General features: G+C 35.5%; 1 protein-coding gene across 1 annotated transcript; it reads right to left on the reverse strand.

Moving 5' to 3' along the window:
* Positions 1-1,130: 1,130 nt before the first annotated feature.
* Positions 1,131-7,321, reverse strand: LOC134270433 (centromere/kinetochore protein zw10 homolog). Its single transcript, XM_062752657.1, has 6 exons — positions 7,120-7,321; positions 4,773-5,875; positions 4,477-4,652; positions 4,191-4,391; positions 3,621-3,755; positions 1,131-1,603 (listed from the first exon to the last, which is right to left on the reverse strand). The coding sequence occupies exons 1-6, from the start codon at positions 7,291-7,293 to the stop codon at positions 1,227-1,229; spliced, it is 2,166 nt and encodes a 721-aa protein (XP_062608641.1). The 5' UTR covers positions 7,294-7,321; the 3' UTR covers positions 1,131-1,226.
* Positions 7,322-10,118: the final 2,797 nt, after the last annotated feature.

Consider the following 10,118-nt stretch of genomic DNA (forward strand, 5'->3'; position numbering starts at 1 on the left):
CAGGGGGCTAGAATGCTAAATCTTTGACGCTTTATATCTCGAAAAGCGGGAATATTTTGATAAGCAATATTGAACAAAAGATGGTCAAAATAATGTTCCCAACAATATGCACACTTTTAATTTGTTCATTTTTTCCGTCGACACATCCGTTGTAAACCGGAAGTACATGTAATTTAAATACATGTACATGTATAGCGATTTTTTCATTTTCCAATGTATGTAATTGTTCATTATAGAGATTTAAAGAATTCGTAGCATGTTAATATTTCCACCGGAAGTACGGTTCGTTCAAACCGGAAGTTGTCTAAAAATGAGCATTTTCCGTCGAAACTTTCAGGGATGATTACTGCATGCTTGATGTAGAGTTGAAAGTAGTTTTGAGCACATACGGTCGCACCGGAAGTGAAGAAGTAGAACCGGAAGTTGATTGGAAATGATAGATCCTACATTTTTTTGTGTTTCTAAGCATATTTTGAAGAATTCTTGTGCGTTTTTGACATTTTTTATCCTATCAGTGGAATTATCCCAACACAGGTCTTATTCCATCAGATATCGGACGGAAGACCTACTCGTTGCTTGCAACGAGATCGCATCTAGTTTTGTCCTCTTTTTTGTGTGTATAATATTTCATAGGCAAATAACTTCAATCTTCATGAGATTTGTGCAGGTTGTAGAGATTTTACATAAAGTATACTTAAATGTTAGATGAAATATTAAGGAAAATTTTGATATTGAGGTTTTATTTTTCACCTTCATGTTTGTTGCGCTATGGGCTTATCGCTCGTCATGTTCACCCATCTCCTTTGAATCAACAGCTTTCAAATAAGTTTATCTTTAAATTTCTAGCCCAATGCCTCTTGAGAAGACCCCACCTAATTTTTACTTTAAATCATCTCCCCTTGGATAAGGATGTGACCCTTCATTTAAGCAAACTTTAATATCCTTTACTCTCCAGGATATTCTACATCAAGTTTGGTTGATTTTATTAACCTAGTGGTTCTGAAGAAAAAGAAAAAAATGTAAAAAGATAATGATGACAAAACACACAAATTTTGATCAGAGAAGCTCAGATGTAAGATGAATTATAATATAAAATATCATTTTTTTTTTTAAAGTCATAAATATTTTAATAGTTAACAATCACCAATAACAATTACATGTAAATGCCACAATACAGCTATTCATTGCACATCCATAACTTAAAAATGTCTTATATGTAAATAATACTATCTTATTTTAGCCAAAATTGCTGATCGTCTGTCTGTATTTTGAAACAAAGCCCTGATCATCTGTTTCACTTCTGAAGCTGTGAGTTCATTTGCCAGAGGTCCTTTTCCATCTGCCCATCTATCATTGATCTCCAGTAGACTGGCGTTCAGTAGGGTGATTATTTCTGTAAATCTTAACCATTTTGGCACGTTTCGCTGGAGTTCTATGGTAACATTAACATCACCGTCATCACTGGCTGATTTCATTAGAGGACCTGCCCTCTTCTGGATGAGTGACATCAGATTTGCTATAAGTGTAGCATCTGAAGCAGAAATGTCCTCCAGTCGGACCACCTGGTCACAGATCTCCATAACCACATTGTTCAGCAGAGTACCTAAATTTAATGAATGTTAAAGATTAAGCAGCAGCATCATAATGTTCAAATCTGTACATCTTCTGCACCAAATTTTCAAAAAAATTTTAAAAAATAAATAACGAGGCCCATGGGCCACATCGCTCACCTGAGAAGCTGTATCTGGCCATTCTGTGTGCCAAGTTTGTAATACATAATGTGACCCCACCCTACCCCACTGATCATAATTTAGACAATTTACAATCTACACTACTAAAGGATGCTTCTACATAAGTTTCGGCTTTTATTGCCCAGTGGTTCCTGAGAAGTAGATTTTAAAAGATTTTTCCTATATATTTCTATGTTAAACTTTGATTCCCCATTGTGGCCCCTTCCCACTGTGTGTCATGATTTGAACAATTTAGAATCTGCACTACCCCAGGATGCTTCCACATAAGTTTCAGCTTTTAAAAAGTTTAGAAGATTTTTAAAGATTTTTCCTATATTTCTTGTAAAACTTTGATAACCCTCGGGGGGTCTTGATTTGAACAATTTAGAATCTACACTACCCCAAGATGCTTCCATATAAATTTCTTTTTCTGGCCCAGTGGTAAGACAGATTTTTTAATGACCCCACTCTACTTTTTATTTGAAATCTTGTGAGGAGACTTGGCCTTTCATTTTAAAAATTGAAATTTCAGGGATTTGTACCAAGTTTGGTCAAAACAGTGGTTCTTGAGAAGAAGTCGAAAATTGAAAAGTTTACCTGACGGACACACCTTGTGAGAAAAGCTCACTTGAGCTTTCGGGTCAGGTGAGCTAAAAAGACTACACGTTGATTCTACAATTTTTTTAAATAACCCTGTCCCTCCAATTTTTATTACAGGCAAACATACTGCATTAAATCCTCTCTATTTTTAGCTCACCCGAGCTGAAAGCTCAAGTGAGCTTTTCTGATCACATTTTTTCCGGCATCCGTCTGTCTGTAAACTTTTCACATTTTGACTTCTTCTCAAGAAGCTATGCCAGCACCAAACTTGCCACAAAGTATCCTTGCGTGAAGGGGATTCAAGTTTGTTCAAATGAAGGGCCACGCCCTCATTCAAGGGGAGATAATTGGGAATAAAAGAAAATTTGGTGGCATATTTTAAAAATCTTCTTCTCAAGAACCACTGTGCCAGGAAAGATGAAACTTATGGAGAAACATTCTCAGATAGTGTAGATTCAAGTTTGTTCAAATCATGACCCCGGGGGTAGGGCGGGGCCAAAATGGCCAACCAAAGTTTTACATAGAAATATATAGGAAAATTCTTTAAAAATCTTCTGCTCAAGAATGACAAAGCCATAATTCATCATATTCATATGAAAGCATGCTCAGGTAGTGTAGTTTTAAGTTTGTTGAAATCATGAACTTGTAGGAAATAAATTTTGAAAAATTTTTACATAGAAATATATAGGAAAATGAAAGATCTTCTTCTTAAGAATGACAAAGCCATAATTCATCATATTTATAAGGAAGCATGCTCAGGTAGTGTAGATTCAAGTTTGTTCAAATCATGACCCCCAGGGTAGGGCGGGGCCAAAATGGCCAACCAAAGTTTTACATAGAAATATATAGGAAAATTCAAAAATCTTCTTAAGAATGACAAAGCCATAATTCATCATATATATATGGAAGCATGCTCAAGGTAGTGTAGATTCAAGTTTGTTCAATTGTTTAACCCCCGTAGGGCTAGGGCGGGGCCAAAATGGCCGACCAAAGTTTTACATAGAAATATATAGGAAAATTCTTTAAAAATCATTTTCTAACTGAATAGCAAATCCATGATTGGTCATGGGACTACTTTTGGATTTAAACTTTACAATAAAAAACCATTTTCTACTTTTTCCTACCCTTAGTGCTCAGGTGAGCGATGTGGCCCATGGGCCTCTTGTTTTTTATTTCATTTTCTTGTTGTACTCTGTTTCCACTTTATCTGGTGACAAGAATTTCCTTCCACACCTTCTGTAGATGCCCTAGCTGGTTCAGCACCTATTTAATTATCTACTCATTAATTACCTATTGATCTCCGGTATTGACTGACAGGTAGAATCTCCTGCCACACCTTCTGTAGATGCCCTAGCTGATGGAGCACTTGTTTGACAGCCTTCTCAGTACTGGCAGAGTTAGACCCTTCAGACACACTGACAAAACCTGTCAAATACAAAAATCACATACAAGTAAAAGAGACAAATTTCTCAGTCAAATGAATTTTAAATATTTTTCATTTACCGGTATATACATAATTTTATATATTACATAAAGTTAAGACCACTATTTTCAACTTTGATATAAAAATGTTCAAGATTTATAAAATGAATAAACAATATTGCCAATATAGATATTACAAAATTATTGCGTGATTATTTCAATGTATTGCAATATATTGAAATATCGATATTATTGCCCAGCCCTATTAACAAGTAGCCTTTCACATATGTGCATTTTTTTTAAGAAGTGCCAATACATGATGTATCCCTAAGGAAAGGTCTCCCTATAATCTCGAGGACTAAAATTTAAAGAAATATGACAATAAAATTTAAACAAATAGGACAGTAAAATTTAAACAAATAGGACAATAAAGTATACCCTTGGCAGCCTTTAGATATTCCCTCATGATGTCTTTCTGTGAGTTAAGTTGTTTCAGCATGGTGTCTGTACCCAGTCCACGGATCTTGGGTATTAGGTCCACGAACGTCGCCTGCACATCCTGGGGAAGAGATCTATTGAACTGGTGCCCTATGGTTGCCAGATGATGTGCAACAAACATACAGTCATTGTTGAACACAGCTGAAATAGTCAAAAATTAGTTATTTCCAGTCTTCTGAAACACATAGTGATCATTGAATTTGCCAATATAAAGATTCATATATACCACTCATCTGAGGAAACAGGGCCAAGGCTTTCTGGTGAGCTGTGGGGTACACCCTACAGAACAGTTCAAACATGTTTCTGACGGCAAAGAACAGCTGTATGGCACATTCCTGGGAACTCTGAGTAGCCTCCTCCAAGGTCTCGTAAGCCAGCATCATAAGCTGCTGTGTGCACACACTGCAAAGTGAAAGACACTTTAATTGTGCACTCAAAATCTCATCTTCTATATTTTAATTTTGTTCCCTAAAGTTCCTATTTATTTTTCCTATCATTCCTGGAATATATAAATAATATTACCTGATTTGACAAGCTGGAAGCTTCAGAGTATCTGTACTGAGTTGACAGGAGCTAGCTAGCTCTACTTTTCTAGACTTCTTGCCAGAAGGAGCTTCCTTGTCAGCTGTTTCTCCGAGTGGATGTTCGTCTGAGACCCTCACTGTGTTGTGTAGCTCTGACTTCATTAGTTCTCTGGCTCGCACCAAAATGTCTTGGGATTTCTTATTGACAAAAAGGACATCTATGTTCTTAACAAAGTCCTCCAAAGCATTGTCATCACCAGGAATGAACTTCAAATTAACAAGAGTTTCTTGAAAACATTTTGTTGGTTCAACACAATTTGCTTCAAATTCGGACATTTCTTTGTTATTATGAGGAATGGCTGGTGTTAAACATTCCTTAACTATGAGTTCCAATAGTTCCCTTGAAACATATTTACCAATGCATGATAAGAAATTGGTACCATCCTGTACTGTCAAATTCATGAAATATTTGTCAAGAACCTGAATAATGGTCATAACATTCATGTACATCTGTTTGGGAGATGGTGGAACTGGAGTCTTCTCATTGTTGACAGTTACTATGACGATGTTTGACGGAGAGTTCTTCACAACAGCTGTGGAGTTGACGATGCATGGCTTGAACAGGTATGAATTTAATCTGTTCCCAAAAGTTTTCAATGTAGAATTCAGAACTCCTAGAGTCTCCATTGCTCCGATTATCTCGCTCAGCACACTACCTCCAGACGTCAGCTCCAGCTGAAACACCTGTTTGGATTTATCTGGAGTGTTCGCATCACTGGAATTCCAGGTGACCAAACTTTTCCATTTTTCTGTCACCTCGTAGATCAGCTTCTCTTTCTGTACACAGGTCTCGGTCTGTAATGCCTGTAGAATCTGTATACCCTCATATCCCTCTAGAGGTGTGCCTAGGAGCTCATCCACCTTCACGAGGAAGGAGGCAGCCTCAGAATAACTCTGTCGTTTGTTTGCAGAAGCAGCACTTTCCAGATTGTCCTGTATCTGCACTAGCCTCTCCAATATAACTAAGACACATCTGTGGTTCTCCAAGTCACCCTTTAACGTAGTAAGCACATCCTTAGAAAGGGTAAGCTGGTTTTTCACCTACAATAGAAATGCATCAATGTCAAATTTAAAAAAAAAATTTAAATGGCATACTGGTCCAGACCTGCCTACCCTTTTAATTCCATGGGTGTAATTTCAGTAAATTTTTGGTGGAATTTCAGGGGTAAAAGCGTAATCATGTTTTCTAGTTTGTTGTATTTACTATAATACGTTATTTTCTTTTAAAACAACCTAATTCGTACATTACTTAAGAAAAATGGAAAAAAACTTTTCTTTTTCGAATCATCTACTGGCCAAAAAAGAGATGTAAAATACATGTGTACCAGTATTCTAAAACTCGAATCAACCGTACACCCTTAAAGAAGCATGTGGTCAATTTGTATCAAATCACTTAATTGATTGTATACTGTTTAACATCCCTCTCCAGAATATTTCACTGATATGGAGACGTCACCATTGCCGGTGAAGGTCGACAAATTTAGGCCTTTGCTCGGCACTTACGGCTTTTGAGCAGGGAGGGATCTTTATCGTGCCACACCTGCTGTGACACGGGGCCTCGGTTTATAGGGTCTCATCCGAAGGACCACCCCATTTAGTCGCATTTTACGACAAGCAAGGGGGTACTGAGGACCTATTCTAACGCGGATCCCCACGGGGCAATCACTTAATTGAAGGCTTGCGTTTGCATGTTTACACAAATCGTACATAACACTGTATTTCATCTTTTTATTACTCATATTTCTCTATCTTGTTCAAAGCAATGTCTAAATAAACACAATTGAGCTTAGAAATTGCATGCTGTAATTATGCAATTATATAATTTAATAATTTACGAAAGCAGTGCCTTCTCTAGTTCTTCCAAATCTTCGCCATTAGAGTTTACATTGAACTACTAGGTATATTATGCTTGTTTACGAACTGGTCCTCTATCAATAACTTTTATTGGAACTTTTAATTTCATTTCAGCAGGTCATACCTTGACTCTAAATGTAGACGTTCAAAGTGGATTTTCAACCAAATTATCAAAAGCATAAAATTAATATAAGTGGCGTAATAGCGTAATTTTGTGGTAAAAAGCGGAAGAATTATGCCAAAAGCGGAAGGGTAGGCAGGTCTGCTGGTCTAACCCAAATAATTTATTACTAATATTTCATTTGAAATACTCCTAGCCAATTCTAACTCATCCATGTCAGACAAGTGTGTTTTTTGAATTCTGCTTACTAAAGTAGTAAAATTTGAAAAACTTCTATAATATTGACCTTGAAAACTTATTAAAATCAAACCTCATTTTCAATCTTCTCCCTGGCCTCATGAAGGTCCTCAGTTACTTTATCTACATTCTCTTTTAATGACAATGTTGTCTGGAGTCGCTGTGGGAAGAAATCTACATACTTTCCCTTGGTGACCTCATACACTTCCAATTTCAGATCTTCCATCTTTTTACTCAGTACTTCCATTTTCCCTTGAATTTCTTTTGCCTCCAATTGGCCTTTAAAAACAATTTGCTGCATAATTAAGCTATATATGTTAACAACTGCATACTATTGTTGAAGAATATTCAATTAGGCGTAACAAAAAATTATGTTTGTTTACGGTTACCCGACCGACCCTAATTTTCATCACCGACCCATTCTTTTTTTTCGTCGTAGAAATCCGGAAGTTACTGGCCGGTCAGTTTAACTTTTACATTCATCTTTGAAATCGAAATTGAAAGTACAAAAACAAAACCAGCGAGTTCAATTTCTACACCAACGAGTTCGTTGCAATTTGCTTACCATTGCGTGGCAGTTGCAGGGGTGTACAACTAGCATCGCCTGATGCCCGGTGCTACCGTTTTAGGGGTAGTAAAAATTAAAATTATGCATATTATACATGAGAAATACAAACGGTATTTTCACTCATTGTTTTGCTATTTAATTTCCAACTAATGAAAATTTTTCAGGCAGCATGCGCCAGCTGTTCTTAAATTACTTTAACCTTATCCATTTTGAAGTACTACCTGACTTATTTACTTCAAAAAACGATCGTTTTTTTCCTAATCCGAATTTCCTCCATTCCTCTGTTAATGGTAAATACATGCAGATATCTCTTTCCATTATTTACGGTCCCCCAATCAACTAATTGCTAAGTGTTATGTGATTAAACTTAATATATATCAATTGTATTTTATGGTTTGAAATGAAAATAAAATGATTTTGCTTCATTTTAGATAAGCTGCACTATAGTACAATATGTTCAGAAAAGAAAAGATAATTTCTTAAAATTTTTAAACTTCAACTTTAAAAGGGATGGCTTAGGACCCTGACTTTCTCAACAATGAACATTTTACAATATTTGTTTTTACAATTTTTTGCCCCTATATTTGGACTGCTCACTTTTAACTTCGGGCTAGTAACTTTATCATGTTTATTGCTGTTACAAGCCTGTGGGCTAGTACTTGATTTTTTTTAATTGCACACCCCTGAGTTGTAAGGCAGTTGGCAAGAAACCACCCATATTTCAAGCCAAACAAAAGTAAGGCACCATACAATGGTAAAACTGTTTTGTAATTCAACCAATTCATGTGAATTTGTGTATAAAAAAAATTCAATAAAATAAAAAAAAATTCCTACCTACCGACCCTATTTTATTTCAGCATGTAACAGTAAACAAAGATATTTTTTTGTTTGGCCTTATCTGATAATAATGACACAATAAGCCTTACTGCACAGCTGATTTGCTAATCTTTTAAATACAACTTTTAAAAAGTCTTGCTGAATCTCTTATGAACAGTTCATTTCAAATGAATTCAATATGAAGCTTGAAATCCACTTAATATGAAGATAAGCAAAAATCATGCCGAGAAATGCTATCTTTATTACCAGCCTACCAGATAAATTTTTTATTTAAGGACAGATGATACAAACAAAAAAAATGGATGCCTGGATTGGTATATCTTTTTTTACCTAATTCCATTGCAAATGATGCAAATAATAAATTTCTAAAATATAAAGAAATTGTAAACCTTCTGTGATGTTCTAAAGTCTGCCCTTTTAAAACCATTCTTATTGATCTATACAAATATTTTTCACTTTAAATACCATTTTTGTGCAAATTTGAATAAAAAATTAAAAACTATGCGGTGAAAGTTATTTATTTTATTCATTTAAGCATGACCAAAGTTATTATTTTCAAATTCTTTGACAAAAGTTTGTATCATCTGTCCTTAATTGCTAATGCTTTTTTCATGAAATTTTATTTATGGACATTTTATTATATTCTTAGAGAAGATTTTGGGCATGCACTGTTGCCAAAGCCTGCCCTTATCCTAATGGATGGGTTAACTATTGACTGTGAACAGTTTAAGAGTTCCTAACTCATGGACCTGTCATAGTTTAAATGAGCATTTTATTCAAAAGTTTTTCTTTATTTAAAAAATGATCCAAAAAAATTTAACAGTTGCCTTTCTACTACCACTCTACCAGGCATACCCGAGCGTCATTTACCAAATGGAAACAAATGGACCCAAATGGAAATCAAATGGAATATTAAATATGCATTATCGTATTTTAATACTTATTTAAAATGATGAAAATAAATGAACTTACGTTTAAAAATGATTTTTTTTAAATTATTAATCTCTAATATTGTATTTTGAAACATGAAGTTTCGATAGTATTCTATATACCGGCAAAATTATTTGGGGGTGGGGTGAGAGGGGGGCATGGCCCCCTCCCCCCATCCGTTCCTACGGCCATAGAAACTATCAAATACTTCAGTTTTGTATTCAATTATGTTCAGTAGTTATTACAAATAGAATTAAACTAAATCGCATTTTTAAAAATACAATTGAGGAAAATAATGATATTAAAATATTCTCTTTTTGTTTCAATTTTATTATTTTCTATGTTTTAAATAAGTAAAAACTTGAGAATACGATATAATATATATATTTTATATTCCATTTGGGTCCATTTGATTTCCATTTGGGTCCATTTGAGTTTCCGTGGGGATCTGGGTTAGAATAGGTCCTCAGTACCCCCTTGCTTGTCGTAAAAGGCGACTAAATGGGGCGTTCCTTCGGATGAGACCGTATAAACCGAGGCCCCATGTCACAGCAGGTGTGGCACGATAAAGATCCCTCCCTGCTCAAAGGCCGTAAGTGCCGAGCATAGGCTTAAATTTGCAGCCCTTCACCGGCAATGGTGACGTCTCCATATCAGTGAAATATTCTGGAGAGGGACGTTAAACAGTAGACAATCAATCAACAATCCATTTGAGTTCCATCTGGGTAAATCGACGC

This window comes from Saccostrea cucullata, unplaced genomic scaffold (assembly GCF_032062105.1).
Source record: "Saccostrea cucullata isolate Sc308-1 unplaced genomic scaffold, CSIRO_AGI_Scuc_v1 ctg1271, whole genome shotgun sequence".
Classification (NCBI taxonomy): Eukaryota; Metazoa; Mollusca; class Bivalvia; order Ostreida; family Ostreidae; genus Saccostrea; species Saccostrea cuccullata.

Excerpts from the sequence above, each read along its gene's own strand:
- LOC134270433 (XM_062752657.1), bottom strand. The coding sequence starts at position 7,293 with ATGGAAGTACTGAGTAAAAAGATGGAAGATCTGAAATTGGAAGTGTAT. Across the intron at positions 4,653-4,772 it reads CTTCCAGCTTGTCAAATCAG|TGTGTGCACACAGCAGCTTA; the intron begins GTAATATTATTT and ends TTCACTTTGCAG. Across the intron at positions 1,604-3,620 it reads TCAATACCGGAGATCAATAG|GTACTCTGCTGAACAATGTG; the intron begins GTAATTAATGAG and ends CATTAAATTTAG.